Here is a 20,048-nt window from a genome sequence, read left to right as displayed (position 1 = left end):
TTCACATGATAGACTGTATAATGTTCCTGCTACATAATGATTTAATACAAATGTTATGTATTAAAATGTGTTTCTTATCGACTTGATTATCCTTAATCAGCGATGGTATAAGTATTTGAAAATATGTCAAACTGCTGATGTTCCCAAAGATCAATAGTTTAAGGTGGAGAATGTAATGAAAAGGTCTGCTGTTGTTTCTCACAATCTATCTTGAAGTAATGAGTTTTAATGAGTGAGGCCACTAACATAATTACATTTTTAACCCATAAATTAACTTGCACATTGAATGTTGAATTAATATTTTGTCAGATTAACTTCTGTATTATAACAGTTGAAAAGTACTGTGATTTCATTATTCTCCTCAAAATGCACAGACAGCTTAATAAGAACCAATGTGGTTTATTGGCATAGCATAATAATGCTCCTATTATTCCACCTTGATCAGTTGGTGGTGAAGATAACCGCAGTAAATATGTGGGTCATCACCATCCACACTGACTCAGTGTTTTGCCTGGAAAAAAACTGCACCCTGTCTTTAAAAGCCAGATTTCCAAGTAAGATATACAGTAAGTATAATTAACTGCTCTGCAACAGTAGAAGGGTTACGGTACATATTGGCATGGAGAATTGAAAACGTGAACATTTTGTCAGTACCTTTTAAAATATAACATTAAACTGTACTTTAATTGCACATTTAAACAATGTCACACACACGAAACAACAGTGGTTCAACCTGTCATCTGTGTATGAAAGGCTTTAACTTGTCCTGATGTTTCAACATCAGGTACAGTAAATCTTTCCTGAAAACAACCCTGTGGGCCTAATTTGAATACACGTGAGAGGAAGAAGCAAGTTAGCATGAAACACAGAGAGAACAGCACCACCTGCAGGATCTCAAAATTCATGAGAACATTCGAGGGGCTGTTTGGAAAAAAATAATTAAAAAAAACAGCATCGGTCTAGTGGCTCACTGTGTGCCAGGCTGTCACCTTCAGAGTCATGCACATGTGACTGGAGGCCTTTAGACATACATTTACTGCTGGGATAATCAAATGAGCAGTGAAATAAACAAAACAAACATGCTGGTGTTCTTTTGGTTTTGCTTCTTACCATTTGTCCCATATATAACCTGTTTATAGAAAAGCCACTTAAGGCTGTTCCATGCTGTTTGGCAGTGCAGAAACAACAAGTCAGTGAGCAGACAAAATGAAACAAAACCAGAAAAAGAGATGACCGACCCCATGCCTTTGTACATTTCCAGTCTATACGGAGTGTCTGATTTACTGGTGACAGTGATAGTGTTGGCGTAAAGCTACACATGGTGACTCAGCCACAGTCTTTGACATGATTGACATCTTATCTTCAATAAGAAACACAGGCATGTTTCATCCTTCTTCAGAAATTAATAAGTTGAAGTTCACTCTGGGTAAAAATCGTTACTGAATCAAGCTATGAAAATACCATGGAATTGTCTTTCCAGACTCAATTTACCTTAATTATGAATCATGACTATTCATCTTTGTAGAACAGTGGGGCTTTATATCCACCCTGTAAATTATCATACCTCTGTACCACTGTAAGACTCTTTTTGTGCACAGTGTCTGGTTTCTCAGTTGAAATGGTGTCATCACATCTAAATTTGCTAGCAGCCATAGTAACAGTGTTTGTGGAAATAAGAACAAATCATTTATGCTCTTTTATTTCAACTTGATCATTTGGTGGTGAAGATTCCCACAGTAAATATGTGGGTTCATCACCATCCACAATGACTCGTTGTTTTGCCTGGAAAAAACAAAATCCTGTCTTTAAAAGCTACATTTCCAGGTAAAATATGCAGTAAGTATATTTAACTGCTCTGCTACAGTAGAATGAGCTTCAGCGCTACAGTACATAGGGGTACAGAGGGCTGAAAATCTGAATATTTTGTCAAATCCAAATTCAGTCCATTTTGCAATAATAGCATTAACCTTTACTTTTATTGCACATTTCAAAACTAAATTACAAACTGTATCACATGGGCAAGTTCCAAATATTTCTGCAATACAGGTGGAGATGTCTGTGTGACATTTGTGTCACAAGTGTAGCAGTGATCCTTGTATGATAACTGAATAGCCAACACCCGTGTTGTTTACATATATACTCAAATGACCTCAGTCCTTGCAATGACATACACCTAAACTAAAAGTCAGATGTCAGAAATAGATTCTTACATATTCACTGTGTTATCTAACTGTCCTCTCCCCATCCTCTCAGCTGCCTTTTGATACAAAATTCTTCCTGTGACCCTTTACCTGACAGCCAATAATATACTCTGTTGTTTATATAAGCAGGTGAGCTTTCTTTTTTTTTCATCTTTTCATCTTATTGTCCTTTTGAAAGGCTTGGATAGAATTATGGTGTTAACTCTTTTTACGGAATCTCATCGTTTTCTGATTTGTAACCTCTGTCCTAGAATCTGTTGTCAAACTCCATTTTCACAGTTTAACAACAGCTTCCAGCAAAGACCTCAAAGGCTAATTCTTTTTCTTTAACTTTTATTGGGACTGTGTTTACTTCACCGCATACCTGTGCACCTACACGCACTACTACCGAAGATATGATCTAGTGTTTTTGGAGTTTGAAACTGGCAAGACAAAAAGAAGCATTTGTGTCTATGTCCTTTCTCTTTAAATTTGACCATTATTTTGGATAAAAGCGCTATATAAGTTGCCATTTACCATTTATCAAGTGTCCTCTCACAACAAAGGATTATCTACATTAATGAAATTACTTTGCATTGTGATGTATATCTGATATTTTGGTGATATTTCTCTTCGTGCAGGAATGCATGATCCTGAGAAAAAAAGCAGCTCCCAACTTGTTTGAATGGCTTGTTGAAATTTTAGATATCTTCAGTTTATAAGGAATAGCATCTTTCAATCTCCCTGCTGAAATCTGAGCATTAATCTTTTCACAAAATATAATGTTCCCACACTGTGACCACTGCCAGTGTTATTCCACTGGTTTGTTTCCCAATGATACAGAGTCACAAACACTCGTTAGTATTATTTAATGAAGTTGTATATGTATGTAAGTATGGAAAATGTTCAAAGAAGCTGAAAATTACAGAATATTTGACAAAGAAATTACATTTTTTGTGTATTGTGCAATGCACTTTCATTGTAGTCGTGTCTAAGGAACAGATTGCTCTATAAAGGGTGGAATTCCTGTCCTATATTGCCATACACTCTGCTTATGCCTTTCAAGTCTTTTCATGCCTTATGATATGTGCAGGTAGATTATATGGAATTGAGTGACACCATGCATCATTTATTAACCCTTCGTTTGAAATAAACCGTTACTTCTGCAAAGCGACACTGCTTTGAGTAAACATTTCCCACCCAGCCTGCAAGGGAATTATGGGCTTCTGAAGAATTCTTTGATATGTTTTGACATAAAATCTGGCTGTGAGCCATTTTCCTCTTGCCTGAGGAGCTCTAAGGTTGGCCTGCCAAGTTTTTACTAACCAGCAGCTCTAGTGCACCATCTGTGTCACACTGTGGTCATGGTTCCACTCAGTTCAGCTTGTAAACTAATTCAGTAACTTGAGTAACCAGTTATAGCCACGAGATGTCACTATAGAGCAGTAAAAAGTAACAGACACAATACTGCACTGACCATTGACAAGCCACACATATCTACAAGTAAATAAGTAAATACATTAGAACACACTTAATAAATAGGAAAGTATATTTACAAATAATAAATATTGTGTATTGGCTCAGTAGTACAAATTTTCTCTCTCTCTCTCTCTCTCTCTCTATATATATAAACACATACATATATAATATATATAAAAATACACACACGCACACACATATATAAATAAATATATATATATATAAATATATATATATATATATTAAAACTGTATGACAAATGCACACAAACACACACATACATAACCCCAGCATGCTTCCCATGTATTATTTATTTGACTTGCAAATGACAGTCAGTCTTTTAAAAAAGACTTCTGTTTGTGTGTGTGTAGAAGTGGGCGGTGGCTGGAAAGCATATGGGTTAATGTGGGTAACAAGTTTATCAGTAGGTGTGGTGGTCAAAGGTTTGATCTTTTGTTGGAGTGTGGATTTTTTGATTCATACTTTTTTTTGCCTGAGTTCATCACTCAGGCAACTGATTGAAAAAAATAATTAAACAAAAAACCATCGGTCTAGTGGCTCACTGTGTGCCAGGGTGTCACCTTCAGAGTCATGCACATGTGACTGGAGGCCTTTAGACATACATTTACTGCTGGGCTAATCAAATGAGCAGTGAAATAAACAAAACAAACATGCTGGTGTTCTTTTGGTTTTGCTTCTTACCATTTGTCCCATATATAACCTGTTTATAGAAAAGCCACTTAAGAGCTGCTTAGAAATTCAATGGTCATTTAAAGGTCACTTTTTCTCTTGTACTCAGTGGCTTAGACATCAATTGCTTGAATATTAAAGCATGCGGTGGACATTTCCAATGAAACTCCAACTATTTATGATCTTTTACAATCAGATATGGGAAATTAACCAATGTCAGCGAAAGGCACCAAAGTTAGAAATTATTTATCAGCATTTTTTTTTATTTATATGTTCTTGAATAGGAACTTCATCTGTTTCATAGCATCCATTTTTCAAGTTTGGATTTGCAGTCAAATAGCACTATATTTTGTTGCTGAAATCTTGAAAGACTCTCCAGTGTGTTTTTATCTCAAAGTTACAATATGCCACAAATAAAACCACTTGAACAATGTCAAACACAACACAATGGTGATTCAACCTGTCATCGGTGCGTGAAAGCATTTAACTTGTTCTGATGTTTCCCATCAGTTACAGTAAATTTTTCCTGGAAACAACCCTGTGGGCCTGATTTGAATACATGTTAGAGGAAGCAGCAAGTTAGCACGAAACGCAGATAGAACAGCACCACCTAAGGAAACTAAAAATTCATCAGAGCATTCCAGGGACGGAACATGCTGTTTGGAAGTGCAGAAACAACAAATCAGGGTCAAGAAAAGATGCACATGAAACCAGAAGAAACGGGACCTTGGACATTGTAAATTCAAAGCATATACAGTGTTTCTGCATTAATGGGTACAGTGTTACGCCACCAATTCACTAGCTGTGATTTGAGACAGTAAATCACATAACTCCATTTTTTTTTAGACTTTGATACGAGGAGAAAATGTTCCCCCCATGGATGATCTCTGCGCTGAGATGAAACACAGGCATGATTTTAAGTTTACACTGGATTAAATTCATGATATAAAGCTTCATAGAGTAGTTAAGAGAGTTTCAGTAGAACAGTGAAGCAGCTTTACTGAATAATGCCATGAAAATACCATGAAATTGTACATCCAGAGTAAGACTCACATCATCCCTCTCTATGAATCATGAGTATTCATCTGTGTAGAACAGTGGGGCTTTATATCCACCCTGTACATTATCATACCAGGCTACCAATCTAAGTAGGACTGGATCTACAATAGATGTACAGTAGCTTGTTGCCCTGCAGAATGACAATACCATCCTTCCTGACATGCTACTGTACATTTTACTAAGAAAATCTAATTCATGTTAAATCAGTTACTGTGATTGACCCTTTTTAAGAAAAACAAATCGTGAGTGTCTAATGATCTACGTTCCTTAAGCATTTTTATGGAGAGAACAAGAGAACAAACCACAAATCAAATGAAGGAACAGGAAACAACAAAGAGGGCAGGGTTTCATAGCAGAACAGCTGAGATACAGACAAAGTCTACTGCACATTTCTGGGCACTTATGCAAGGTATAATTGACATAAAATTATTAACAATTCAACTGAGATACATTTTATTATTGCTGTAAACAAATAAGACAACGGAAAAGGTAACTGGCCTTTTTAAATGAAGCCTTTCTTATTAAAGGTTAGACTTTCTCTTTTTCTGTCTTGCTGGTGAGGCCCTCTGGCCACATCATAGCCATTCAAATCCAAACTAACCCACTGCTCTCTCTTTACATAAGCTCACTGTCTTTGTGTGTGTGTGAGATTACATGTCATGTGTATTTGCATTCCCCCATGTTAGATGTGAAAATGTGTGGATGTGTTCTTTTCACTGTCAATTTCCATGTGTTTGTGACGTCCACATGCTGCAGACATCAGTGGCAGTTTATCTACTCCACAGACGGGGGCTGTAGACCTCTGAGACCTCTCTGTGTCTTGCATCTGGACTGGTCATACAGATGGACCAACTTTGATATTCCATGTTGACCTTTCTCAGGGGGCAAAGGTCACCTGAGCCATGCAAGCTGATTGTCACATGTTTCCCAGTTGCTATGAAGAAAAGATATGTTATCAAATGATAATGGCATTTTTCCAAATCTGTTCTGACTTGAGTAAATGTCCTTCTTCCTGAACAGACACACATTGCATTTGTCTTGTAAGACCAATGAAATTCCTTGTCAAAGCTGATGCTTTCCACATTATCTCTTAGATGGCGAGGACATGTGCATACTTTGGTATTGAGCTCCTCTGTGTGTGACAGGCACAGGACCTAGGGAGAAAAAAGGAGACATTTTCTAGGAGCAGAGCAGTACCAGCGCTCCATCTCCCCTACCTGCTGTTGCTCAATATTTAATGCACTTGAGCCACTCGAAAAACAAATGACACTGGAAACCTTATTTCCCTTCATATCACAGTCATTGTGAATTCTTTTCTTGAATTTTTAAAACCACCAGTTACACTGCTGAAACTGGGCCACCGTGTGCGGAGGATTCCTTTGCACAAGCTGTAATACCAGTTTACAGCAGCATCACTCAGCTCAATCTTAATGAAAGAGTTGTCACATGTTGTAATCATGTGTCAAGGACAGAAAAAAAATATTTATTTGGCAAAATGTCATATTGAAAACACACCAAAGCATAATAACCTTTAAGATCCCCCACGTGTTTAAGTTAAAATAGGTCTATATATTCGACTGCTACACAAGACAAAAAATGAACAACGGTTATGAATAAATAATTTTGAACAATTGAACCGAAAAAAATGGCCTGAGTTGTGTTCAGGATATGCAAGACAAAGAGCCTCCTGCAGAGTCATAAATGAGGACTGCAAAATGATAACTTCAGTAACATCAAAGGCGTGTCAGACAACTGCGACTCTGACCTTTAACCTCTTTCCTGTTGGCTTCTTGCAATACTGATCAACTAGCACTAAAAGCCCAGTGTGCTCTTGTACTAAGAATAGTTTAAAATATGTCATACCTGAGTTGGGGTTCTCGAGAAAAATTGTAATTACAATTAGCACTTTTAAAACAACTCTGTCATTACATACACAATATCAACTTAATTTGTCACTTAACGGTGTAGGTGAAAAATCGTGGGTTCCACAGATGCGTAGTTATTGTATCAATTTATTACATAAAGCTAATAGTGTGTAGCCTTTTTAAATATTTATTTACTATAAATATGCTATCTTATCTTAAAGAGGTGCAGTCAAACCTCTTGTGACACAGTCTCACTGGACAGCACTGTCAGCAGTGCAGAGATATTTGCTTATAAAGGTTTTGTGGGAGGCTCATTCGTTTATTTAATCGCAGAATCTCAATGATTCCTGTTTGATCAATAACTTTTGAAGCATTCGTCATTATCATTGTTAGTAATGATGGCTTTTTCGTCAGTCCTCCTAAAATCCCTACAGGTCTGAAGGAATTTGACAATTCAGTCACCTGACCTGATTCTACTTAAAAATGCATTTAACATGTTTATGGTAGAACTGAAGGCAAATAAGAAGGGTCTAAGAAATCAGAGCATCTGCTGATGTTAACGAGATATACACATATGCCAGCGTTGGCTCAAAAGGATTTGAACCTAGTACTAAAATGAATGAATATAAGTTATGATAATGTTACTTTGTTCAAACAACTTTGAGCCTCTAAAATTGTTGAGTATATCAATTAAATAATTGTTCTAATTCAATTCATCCAATATTTCAGACCAGCCCCTTAACATAAAGCTGATAATATACACATTAGTCATATTTTCCATTGTTTCATTTTACATCCTCTGTGGGGATGTACAGAGGCAAAATTATGAATATTGTTTTGCTGCCCAAATATACTGTATATTTCCCATATGTACAACATTTTAGTAATCTTGGAAACACTCAGCACCAAATGAGTTTTAAGTCACTGCTACAAATAACCCACAGACTATTTTTCCCTGAAACATTTGCTATAGTGTGACCTGTTTATGAAAATATTTGTCTTTAGAAAAAAAATGAATAGGAAAAGAGAGAGAGCAAGAGCTGCCGCCAATCTGGGAATCTTGGAAATTGTTCTGACAATTTAGATTAGCAGATTTATACCTTATACAGGGGTCATGGACTCATTTATTTTTCTAAAATTTCTCAAAAATGCTAACATTTTTTAACCACCTACATCCTCCCAAAAATATCTCAAATGAACCCATCTGAAAAGGGGAAAGGTGTGTTGAACTGCAGGTTGTGACAGGGGATAACAAGCAGGCTTTGGCCTTGTTAGAGCGGCTTCCAAGCTATTAAGGCAAACAACCTTTGTTTCAAAATCTGGTATTGTTCCTGTCAAAAAAGGTACTTTCCTGTGGTCTGACAGTTGTCAGCGTAGCTATATGAAGAGGCAGGAAATGGATAAAAGGTTGTAAATAAATGACAAGAACATCGGTTATGCATCTACCGGCTGAGCATACAGGACACCACAGTGGCAGGGTGTGGACTCCCTTTAAAATTGAAAATATTAGTTTATTTTCCAGTTTGACCAAACTGCAAAATTTGCATTACCTTTTATTTTTTCTCACATTCCACTGCTCACTAATCTGTATATTACACCACAAAAGCTGAAGGAAAACTACCGAACACGTGCTGTGTTTATCGTTGTAATCCAGTTGTTATGATGACAACACACTGTACTGATGGCCTGGTCCAAAATCTAGCCTTTATAAAGCAAACAAGTTTGCTCTTTGCTGTATATCCATGACTCATGTGCAGGCTGAGTGGTTTGGTTGTGTGTGGTACTATTTTGAAAGAGCAGAAGTGCAAAACAGAGGTGGCCATGGAAACTGACGATATCCAATGGGAGAATGGGATATGGGTGTGACAGGCTGATTGAGTGTTTCTGTCCGGCTTACCTCCTTCAGTATAGTGAATTAATAACTTTTAATGCATTCATCATTCCAGAGGGAGGGATTGAAAGAATTCTGTGGATGATACTAGATTAAATTAAACTGCCACATGATGGAGTAGAGCTTCAAAAAAACTTCAAAAAAGTAGCTGGATGTGTGGCACATGTGAAAAATAAAAGCATAGTTCCAGCAGGATGTGGAAATATAAACTTGCTTTCCAGCTGAGGCAGCGCAATGAAGTTCAGACATTTAACTTGCACTCATCTTGTTTCTCACTTACATTTTGAGATGACATGCATTCTCCCTTTGTTGTTTGCAGGTACCCAAAGTCTGCAGAATGACTGAGATTCATTTTTCCAAGGGTTTGAAACACTTCACCTACAATTTTTTATTATCCGGTACAGTATCCTTCTGTGAGGCTTTGAGCATGTCTGTTTTTCATATGCGTCATTTTATGAAGAGTCAGGTTGATCTGGGTGGTGAAAGTCACTGATTAATGCTCTTTAATCACACTTATATGCCACTAAACAAGGTGCCCAACCTGTATTTAAGCAGCTCCCAGCTTTAAAAGTGTGCTACTATGTAAGTGTAAACACAGTGCAGGGATGTAAAGAAGAGTCAGGCATTTTGAATGCGGTTGAAGTCGTCTCTGGATGAACCTCGCAGTAATAAATTAGAAAAAGAAGAAAACTGGTGCAGCTTTTTTTGATAAACTATTTTAAATGACAGCTTTAATGTTCAGTAAAAAAAGAATTCAGCTATCCTCTGTCTTTGTATTCTGCATATTGTACAGTTTCACACACTGATGAGAGAAGAGGGTGAGAGGATAGCAAGACCATAAAAAAGTCATGTGGTTAAACTTAATAATGGTTTCCATAGAGCAAACACAGACACATACAGTGTATGGTAGTCTGGTGGTTTGATACCGTCCTGAAGAAGGAGAGTCACAGGTTTGATCCTACAATACACTCGTGTGTCCTATTAAAGTGCCCTTGAGCAAGTTGCTAAAGTTTAACCTACTCATTTCCGAAGGTTGACAGCCAGGTTCTGCAACAGCACTAAGGAGCTGTTTGCGACATTAACTCCTAAATTCTCACTGTGCTTCCCCAGTCTTGTCCTCTTTTGATTTGTGCATATGTACAGGTATGTTGAAAAAGATCTGCAGTTTCAGAGACTTTCCCATTATTCTTTAAGAATTATAATAGTTTTGTTACTAAAATTTAAGCCAAGTGACATCAGAATTTCTCCCGTTATCATACGAGATTTAAGCAACATGCTTTGCAAATCCAAAATTTTTCAATAGTATGAAGAACTGAACCCCACCTTGATTTATCCTGTTGATCATTTTAATATGTCATTTTTGTAGATGATGCAAAGACCTTTATAACTGCTGACCTGAGCGACTGTGGCGCAGGAAGGTAGAGCGGTTGTCCACTAATCTCACAGTTGTTGGTTCAATCCCTGGCTCCTCGCAGTGTCCTTGAGCAAGACACTGAACCCCAACTTAGTTGATCCCGGTGAGTGTTGGCCAGCTGCATAGCAGCTCCCCCATTGGTGTATGAGTGTGTGTGTGATTGTGAGTGTGAGTGTGAGTGGTTGAATAAGAAGCAGTGTAAAGCGCTTTGAGTGCCAATAGGTAGAAAAGCGCTATATAAGTGCAGACCATTTTACCATTTACCTGACAGGTGAAAAGAAAGTAAAATCCACCATAATTAATAATTATTTCACTGGGAGAAGGATGGTAAATGTGACCATGGAGATGTGGGCTGTAGGTAGTCTATCACGTGACTTGTAAATAAAAACTTATATTGTAATATAAAGATTTTGTAAATGTTGTAAAATGTTAATGTGGTAGTTAAACTAACTTCAGTGATAATCAAAACAATAATGACAACAAACACACATTAGTAAAGTGTATTCAAAATTGTTTTACAAACACACCTTGCAAACCAAAATAACAAGCCTGAAACAGTGCTAGATTTCTGTTTTACAAAGGTTACAAATCGTTTTAACCGATTTAACTGTAGTTATGCGACAATATTAAGAATCGAGAAACGACAAAAAAATGATTTATGTACTGGAGAGAAAATAGATCTTCTTTTTTGTACCAGTTTTAGTACCAGTGATTAGCCATGGTGTATTCATCCGCAGAGTAGTATATTATTGAATCAGGCACAAGGTGTATTTCGGCCCGTGCGGAGTGATTTAGTGAAGACTACACCCAATCGCCAGTCCGATCGCAGCGGCTTCTCTTCGTTGCCTAGACCAGAAGAAAGCCGGGACGTGACGGAGACGGGGGGGTTTCGCTTGTAAAGGCCCGTTCAACAACTGATAAATACTGCTTCCTCTCGGTTTCTTCGTCGCTCAGGAGACGTTTGTGATCTAATCTGACCCAGTTACTCTTTTCATCTTAGAACTAATTTCACAAATATGTCCTGGCAAAGCTACGTGGACAACCTGATGGCCGATGGCAGCTGCCAGGACGCGGCCATTGTTGGCTACACGGACGCCAAATACGTCTGGGCATCGTTCGTTGGCGGCACCTTTGCCAACATAACGGTCAGTACGCTCTGCGTGTCAATATTAAAGCTTACAAAAGCAGAGAAATGTAAATTTTTGCATGCCGGTGCGTTTGTCTGCATAGCCAGGCCTTGTTGAATGAGAATAAGTGTGGTACACATGGTATCCGGTGGCCATACACTAGACGCATTGGCACGTTAACGGACTCCTGCTTTGGGGGCTTTTGAGTCAGTATCTTTCTAGGCAAATGTAATGCTCAGATTTGGCCCCAACTTCTACGTTATTTCTCTTTTAGAGTTAGACCAAGTAGCGGGTACAGATGACTAAAACTGTACCGCGAACTCGAGCTAATAGGGCTAGCTTAGCAACGCTAACAAGCAGGCTGCCGCTAACTAGCCCTTTTCTGCTTGTGATGCCGGTCAGACTATATTTAACAGCTCGTAGCATACATGGTATACGATAATACCCAATCAGTATTATCTCCTGAAGCTGTCATCTGTAATTAAATGTTGCCTGCTAAATGAAACATGAAACTGTTTCCCAGCACGAAACCTTAATATCGCACAGTGGGACTTACCGCTGTTAGCGTTGACTAGCAAACTTCAGCTAGCCGTTAGCTCAAATCAGGCCGGTCATCCAATTGGGAAGTCATTATTGGCTAACGCTAAAAGCGCACAGTTAGCGGTAGTCGCATGCTTTCTCTGCACGCTAGCGTGGTTATGGTCTCCTTGGTTTTCCCCATTCTGCTTTTGTGAATCCCGCTACCGCCCCTTATTTTCCAAGATGGTGGATACACTCCCAGTTTCTTATTCATTTCTCTCCATGGAAGCTAACCGTAGCGTCTTGTCAAGGCGAACTATTTGTGGCAGCGGTTGAAAGGATTTTTTTTTTTTTTTTTTTAAATACTGTAGATCTGTTTTCATGGGTGCCGCACGCAAAAGCTTGTAATGTTTGCAGGCATTAAGTAACTCATTTAAGTTTGACTAACAGCCGTCTCCGGCGCTTCATTGGACCTCCATTTTGTCAAATGATTAGTAAATAATTATATATTTGGATGCGGAAGTTTGAAGTATTATGTGAAGGTAATGCACGTAATCATTTTGACGAGACTTTCGGCTCTGAAAAAAAAATAAAGCCGTGGTACAGACGCGTGAACTACGTGCGAGTGTGCCTTTGTTAGCAACGCTACCTTGGGAGTGTCCACTCCGGGGCAATGACAGAGGAATGTTATCATTTGACCAGGCAGAAATGAGCACAAGTATTTCAATGTGTTCTCTTGTCCTGGTAGAAAAACCTATGTGAAGGTAACTGGCTGCTTAGCAGCCTGCTGCTAGTGTTAGCCCGCACAGTTTTGACGAAGACCTGCTTAAATTTGCTAATGAATTTGGTTTTCAGCTGAATGTCACAAGTTAACATGAAACTGTAGGCGGTGTTAATCTGTGAATGAAGAATGTGTCCCAATGGGCAAACCTTTGTAATTGAAGGCTAACCGCGGCCCGACATTTAGCTAGCCGTCATGCTAACGCTGTCTGAGCCAGTAGAAATCCTTCGGAGTTTCCCATTTTCTCACTAAATGGTTTCGTGTGTGCTATGACTGTGCAGTTCTGGGGTCGAAGAGGGGGGGGGGGTCCTTTTGTTCTTCACAAGTGTTAAACGATGAATTTGGGTTAAAAAACGTGGTTTAATTACGGCTGAGCGGTGAAGTAAAATCTTGTGCATGTGCCGAGTCAACAGCAGTGCCGAATAAGTTGAATATTAAAAGTAGCCAGACTACACAACACGTTTGTCTGCTGTCGGTAGGCCTGCGACTTCAGCACTTGCAACTGACTGTATAATGGTGCGGTGTCACTAGGCATTTTCATCTTAAGGTTCTAAATTAAAAAAAAATAGATTTTAATACAGACTGGGAATTTAGCTTATATTAAGTAGTTGGTTGGATTTATGTACACACCACCTCAATTTCTCTGATCTAGTCTGACACATACTACTTAAAATTTTCAGTTAGATGTTGCACTGAGTGTAAACATTGGTAGATGTGGTTTGGATTACCAAAAATACATCCAACAAATGCCCCAAAATGTACTGCTAATTCATGTGCACTTGGTATCTGACTTGATTTGCAGGTATGTTTTCAATTCACTTACATCCCCTGCAAGATTTCTGAAAATGCCTGTATAGATATGTGGATTTACTCAAACATTTGTCAGTTTGCCTTAAAGTCATACTGTTGATTCATAGTCTATTCCCTGGTTTATTTTACTCAAATCCTCCATCTGCGCAAATCTGTATTGGGTTTCTAAAATGTAAAGACATTACATATAGCTTATTACATATATTATTTTGAGTGTGCATTAAAGGGCTCCCAGTTGTTACTGTGTAAAAGTGTGGTGATTATTGCTCATGTTTGCATCAAAATGTACATCTGACTTATTTTGTTTTCTCTTAGCCTGATGAAATTGACATCTTAATAGGAAAGGATCGAGAGGGGTTCTTCACCAGTGGGATGACCTTAGGCAATAAAAAGTGCTCTGTAATTAGAGACAGCCTCAATATTGATGGTGACTGGACAATGGACATCCGGACAAAGAGTCAAGGAGGGGAGCCAACATACAATATTTCTGTAGGCAGAGCTGGCAAAGGTGAGTGCCACAGTTTGTAGTTTCATACATTTGAGTAGGGCTGCAGTGAACCTGTAGCTTGCTTTGAATATACTGTGACTAGTGTAGTTGTAGTACAACTTGTGTTCATGCATGTCAGGCCGATTTCTAAATGCACCTTTCCTCAATATATTGCGAAGGTGTTGACTGTCAAGTGTATACCAACTCAATATCAGCTGATTTATAGTGGAACAAGTGCATCTTGGCTAAATGTACTGTTGAAATATGTAAAAATGTTCAAAGCTGATGGGCTCATTCATATATAAAAGGTTGATTAAATTAGGTTATGAATGGGTTGTACCTCCAGCTTTGTCTTTATGCTAATCACATCATTTGAAGATGATTTACTTTATTTTGGTAAGAATTTATATTGAAGACTTAGTCCTGCAGGTTACTTCTCCTCAAACCAAAAAAATCATTGTTTCTAGCTCTTTTTTTTTTTCTCGCAGTTTCCCTCTTTTTGTCTTTTTTTTTTTTTTTTTTTTTTTTTTTTTAATGCTCTAAGTAAATGTGTAAAATGCAGGATAATTACTAGTTTTTCCAGGTTTAAATGTTTTCATTGGTGGCTGAGATTATGTGAAATCCTGTGATTCCTAAAACCAAAGGTGCATGAAGAATAGATTTTAATACAGTTGAAACTGTAAAATGTGAAAGCTTTTTCATTTGGCACTCTGAGATTCTAATTTGTAACTGGATGATATAAAGTCCTTAATAGGCACTTGTCTAAGAGTTGTGCCAGGTTCCATGTTGCCTGTATGGGCCCTGATGCCCTGTCAGTCTCTTTTTCCAAACTAAAGCCTACAGGTGAGATTAAGATTTGACTGGAGTAAATTGGGTTTCTGCTCTCCACACACTGCTCACTCTGGGCCAGAATCTTTCTGAGCTTACAAAACTGCATGATTCTTTCTCCACGTTAACACACCCCCTGCCCTTAAAGTATGAATCTGGTCCCTTGCTCACACACTTTCTACTCATTTACTGTTAAAATAAGGATCCAGGCACTTTAGTGCTTTTACATGTATTGAGGAGAGGTTCCACTATAGTGCTGCTGTATCTGCATGCGTGCTGTTAGTGAAGGTTGTCAGAAGCTTCAATTTCTTACTCTCTGCTGCTGGCATAGTGCATATTGATCGCAGTTAAAACAAAGGCTTGACACTGAGCTGAGTGCAGAAAACTCTGCAAAAATAGGGATACTGAACACCACCAGCCACTTAAAACATGCATTGTTTTTATGTGGTACTAGTTTACCTATTAGTGTCAAAGTGATTGAGAGTAGTTCAGAAAAAATGCAACTTAAGAATGTAAATGTCCAGACATTAAGGTTTGAAAATGTACTCTACAGTCACTGCTTAATTTAAAAACTGGATCAGCATATCGGTTAATGCTTTAACTCCATAACAGCTTTTATGACACTTGGAAAGCAGTGGGTTGGAGTCAGACATGCTTTTGAATATATAATTTGAAGGTGCAATGCCTATATAAACCAGACTTTCGTCATACTTGTGCAGCACAATTTTAAGTGAGCTGGGCTCTTGTTAGTTGTAATTTTGATTGACCTAAAGTTCAGTAGTAATCTTAGTATGGGGATAATTGCCTTTTATACCTGGTTAAAATTTAAACTTCATGTTCACTTTGAGTGGATTTCAGATGTTCAAGTAACAGGCAGCAAATGCCAGCTTGGGGACAACCTGCTTTGCATGCATCCTTTACATTTGTTCTCCTCCTATACTTGCTGTCTTTCTAATCTTAATGTGACTTGTCTTGTTTCACCAGCAGCAGCACAGACAAGAAAATGAATCTTTAGGTTCAGCTAAGCCTTCACAACAAAGGCACCACCATGCGCTTTTTGCTGTTGTCCTGCTCCGTTCCAGTCTTGTCTGCATGCTGCTTTTGAGTCTGTCCTCTTCACTTCTCATTTGTGTGATCTCTGCACCTTCTCTAAATGTCCCTTCTGTCTCTTTTCTTCCAGTCTTGGTCTTGGTAATGGGCAAAGAAGGGGTCCATGGAGGCGGATTGAATAAGAAGGCATACTTGATGGCAAAATACTTGAGGGATTCAGGGTTTTAGTTTAGTTTTGCTGTAGCCTATGTGGTATAGTTGGGGAAAGTTAAAAAAACAAACAAATGAAAATAAAAATGCTTTAAAAAAAACAGTCTTACAACAGAATCCCAGGAGCATTTCTAACACAGTGCAGGGTTCCTGCTCTGTCTTCAACACTGTAGCCCCATGTTTAGCAAGGTGGCAATAAAACGTATTATTTTCCAGCCCTGCTATCACAATGTCTGTTCATTTATTTTGTTTTGTTTTTTCCTTTGTACTCCAGCAATGGTTTTAGTCATGGGGAAGGAAGGTGTCCATGGAGGGCAGCTCAACAAGAAAGCATTTCAGATGGCTGAGTACCTGAGGAAGTCCGGATACTAAAGCAGCCTGTACCAGCCACCTAGCAGCTCACCCTTACCACCCTGTTGCTACTTCCAGTCCTAGTTGTTACTAGTAGTTACTTTGTTTTTCTCTTTCTGCCTTCAATCCTCCCAGTTATCCCCCTTTTTGTTATCTTCCCCTTTCCCCTCCACTCACTTGCGCTGTGTACTCTTCACTCCCTTAAGCACTACAAGTTGATCCATAGTGAAGATGAGCATGTTGCTAACAGGATGTCATCACAAATCTGTACTTGAATAAGACCAGCAAAAAATTCTGGCCAAACTGACAATAAAGGCAAAATTTTCAATTTAAAGTAGGTAGTTCTTTAATGGTGCCCGGTTCTTATTCCCTCTCAAACCCAATCATACACACTCCCTTCCTGAGCAACCAATGCCTTTGGTGTATTTGTCTAGGAACCAATCTCATTGTGTCTTCCTCTTATATTTCCCCCTCATGTCATTTCACTCTTAACACCCATCACACCTGCCCCTCAACCTTGCCAAAAGTTTCAGTTTAGTTTCCACATTGTTTGTCCAAGGCAGGTGTAACAGTACACATGTTAAGGAGATGATGGTCTTCATTAAATTGCACATCACCCAACCAGTGCAAACTCCCCTCTCCCTTAAGGCTTTCCATTCTGTCCAAATAGGTTTTATAGAAGAGGGGGGCACGTGTGGGGATTCTTGGATCAGCTCATAATGAACGTGCAAGCGTTGGTGTTAAGATGCTGGTAGCCTCTTCTCCCCTCACTACAACCTCCCCTGACTACACTAAAATCCATGGACATTCCACAGTAACAATTGCTCAGGCACTTATATATTTTTTTTCCAGTTTCTGCAATATTTTGTTGAAAGGCTGCCACTTTGGACAGATATCCCAGCATAACTACCTAGAGTGTCCACTTTTTTTTTTTTTTTTTTAAATAGGACCAAGTGTAGTCAGAGCTTGGGTGTTTATACAATGCTCTAAATCATGTAAAGGTTGAATGCTAACGTTTTTGATAAAGGAAACGCTAACCAGACAGTAATACTTACTGTGGTTTAAAAATATAAAGCTACAGGGGAGGTAAGGGTGGGAGTATCAATTCTCATTTCATTGTTTTTGTTTAGAAAACTACTGCATTTGTACAAACCCATGCTGTTGAACTACAAAACTGTGGAATAACTTGCCTTCTACTCTAGTCAACGGAGCTCTGGGGTATCACATGGTTTGCCCATGCTCAGTACTGCTGACTGTAACGTCCACCTGGAATAAATAACACTTTCAAAAGTAGAAATGACACAACAGGAGATGGGGATTGGTTGGAATAAAGACATAACTGCAGAAGCTGTGTATCCTCTGTGCCATAATGTAGAGAGATCTGTTGCTGTTATAAGATGGATTTTACCCACTATGTACACTAAATCATCTTATTGGCACTTTCTTTTTCAAAAGCTTCAGCTCCACTGTTAGGCCTTGTGGGATGTGTACTCAAAAACTGTTCCAAGTCCTGTTTGCTGACTTATTTTCCTTTTCCTCACCACTTTTGTTTTTTAAATACATCTGGGATGAAGTCTCTTTAATGCATCTGATTTCATATGCATAAAATCATAAAATGCCATAAATTGATTTATCACCTTGTTTACAGACAGATCAAATAAATTTATTCCAACCAGATAAGTCTTTACTGTGCTTTTTTCTCATTGGACCTCTGGTGCTTTATGGTTTTAGCAAATGTACTTATAACTTTGCTAATAGTCAAAGGTTGATATCCCTCACCTGTCTAATGATGTAAAGCTGCAGCCAGTTGGGACACAACTGGTGCTTTAGCAGATCTTTTAAATGTCTGGTCAAATCACATCATCTGAAACATTGGAAACTTGACTTTTCAGCCAGCATGGACAAGGAATTTGTGTGCTCATTTAGTAACTTTCATAACTACACAAACCCCAGCTGATAAATGTTGAAAGTATCAAGTATTCTTTTATGGCCTTCATTAACTTAAGTTCCAGAAGAGCTGGAAACTCTAAACGTACAACGAACTGTACAATTTGCTGTGTGAACAGTCCTTTATAATACACAAACCGAACATGGGTCTCTTTACTTGGTAAATACTAGAAATTTTACTTTTTCTATGTTTATCGGTTGTGTATCTTACAGTATTTCCCACTGAACAAATTGAGGAATTAAAAATTCAACAAACTTCCACATGTCATGTATTTTGTTTTGGAGAATACTAGTTGCTGCAGGATTATAAACGGATCCTAATTATAAACAATGTGTAATGGCTTTTATATTGTTTGGTTTTAATGTAATATTCCAAAGTTTTGAAATAACAGCAATGTTTTAAGAAATGGGTCTTGGTAATCGAGAAAATCATTTTAAAAGTATTGTTTATCTGCAGGTATAAAGTGGTAAGATTGATTGGGATAAGTTTAAAATATTTCACATTCTGGACCTTTTCAAGTTATTGAAAGCATTGTAGTATTCTGCATTACATTTTTGTTTTGTTACTAATGACAAGCAATGAAAGGTTTCACCCATTTAATTTTATAAACTCATAAATATTGATCAGTAACAACTAAAGTCAAATTAATTCGGTACAGCAAAAAGTACTATATTGCTCTACAATGTAACTAGAAAGTAAAATAAACGTTAATCAAAACTGTACTTAAGGTACATACTTGGTAAATCTCCACTTATATACAGTGTTGCTTCTCATTCACCCATTCTCAGACACACACACACACAGATGGCAGTGGCAGCCCATGCAATGTGTTCACCTGACCCACCCGGAGCAACTTGGGGTTCAGTGTCTTGCCCATGGTAGGAGGGACTGGGAATCAAACCACTGACCCTGAGGTACGTGGCCAATTTACCACACCTTACCCCTGAGCTACAGCCACCCCACACTTAGTAGTAGTAGAATGTATCTAAGGGATTTTCACCTAAGTTGGAGAACGGTATGTAGAAGTGGCACTGAAACCCCCATTGCCATTTCTTTTACATAGCTGACAGTGAAGAGTTTACAGGAAATGAGGAAAGTTTTCCCAGCTGGACATGAATGGGTGACGCTGCAGGTTATGGGTGGCACTTTAAAACCCTTGTCGTGTAGAGAGGTAAAATTGCACTCATTGACTGAGAAATAAGTGCCATTTGACCACAATACAGAGGCTCCAGAATTTCCACTTGCTTAAAGAGCCATGCCAGAAATTACCAGGTTAATTTGTATCCAGGTGAACACATTGCAGCTGTTCATATCGAGCCAATGACAATGTTGAGTATTGCTGTACAGCAGCTTTTAAAA

At 38.3% G+C, this 20,048-nt stretch overlaps 1 protein-coding gene across 3 annotated transcripts; it reads left to right on the top strand.

Moving 5' to 3' along the window:
• The first annotated feature begins 11,381 nt into the window (after window positions 1-11,381).
• Window positions 11,382-18,421, top strand: pfn2b (profilin 2b). Of its 3 annotated transcripts, XM_067512041.1 has the most exons (4): window positions 11,384-11,723; window positions 14,131-14,323; window positions 16,311-16,366; window positions 16,665-18,421. In XM_067512041.1, the coding sequence occupies exons 1-4, from the start codon at window positions 11,595-11,597 to the stop codon at window positions 16,674-16,676; spliced, it is 390 nt and encodes a 129-aa protein (XP_067368142.1). In that variant the 5' UTR covers window positions 11,384-11,594; the 3' UTR covers window positions 16,677-18,421. The 3 variants fall into 3 exon arrangements, with proteins under 3 accessions (XP_067368140.1, XP_067368142.1, XP_067368139.1); XM_067512039.1 differs by lacking the exon at window positions 16,665-18,421 and having other exon boundaries at window positions 11,382-11,723; window positions 16,311-16,605; XM_067512038.1 differs by lacking the exon at window positions 16,311-16,366 and having other exon boundaries at window positions 11,398-11,723.
• Window positions 18,422-20,048: the final 1,627 nt, after the last annotated feature.

The sequence above is a fragment of the Channa argus genome, chromosome 8 (assembly GCF_033026475.1).
Source record: "Channa argus isolate prfri chromosome 8, Channa argus male v1.0, whole genome shotgun sequence".
NCBI classification, from domain to species: domain Eukaryota; kingdom Metazoa; phylum Chordata; class Actinopteri; order Anabantiformes; family Channidae; genus Channa; species Channa argus.
The sequence above is the reverse complement of the archived record's forward strand: the minus strand, read 5'-3'. Positions and strand labels throughout refer to the sequence as shown.

Excerpts from the sequence above, each read along its gene's own strand:
- pfn2b (XM_067512038.1), top strand. The coding sequence starts at position 11,595 with ATGTCCTGGCAAAGCTACGTGGACAACCTGATGGCCGATGGCAGCTGC. Across the intron at positions 11,724-14,130 it reads GCACCTTTGCCAACATAACG|CCTGATGAAATTGACATCTT; the intron begins GTCAGTACGCTC and ends GTTTTCTCTTAG. Across the intron at positions 14,324-16,664 it reads TGTAGGCAGAGCTGGCAAAG|CAATGGTTTTAGTCATGGGG; the intron begins GTGAGTGCCACA and ends TTTGTACTCCAG.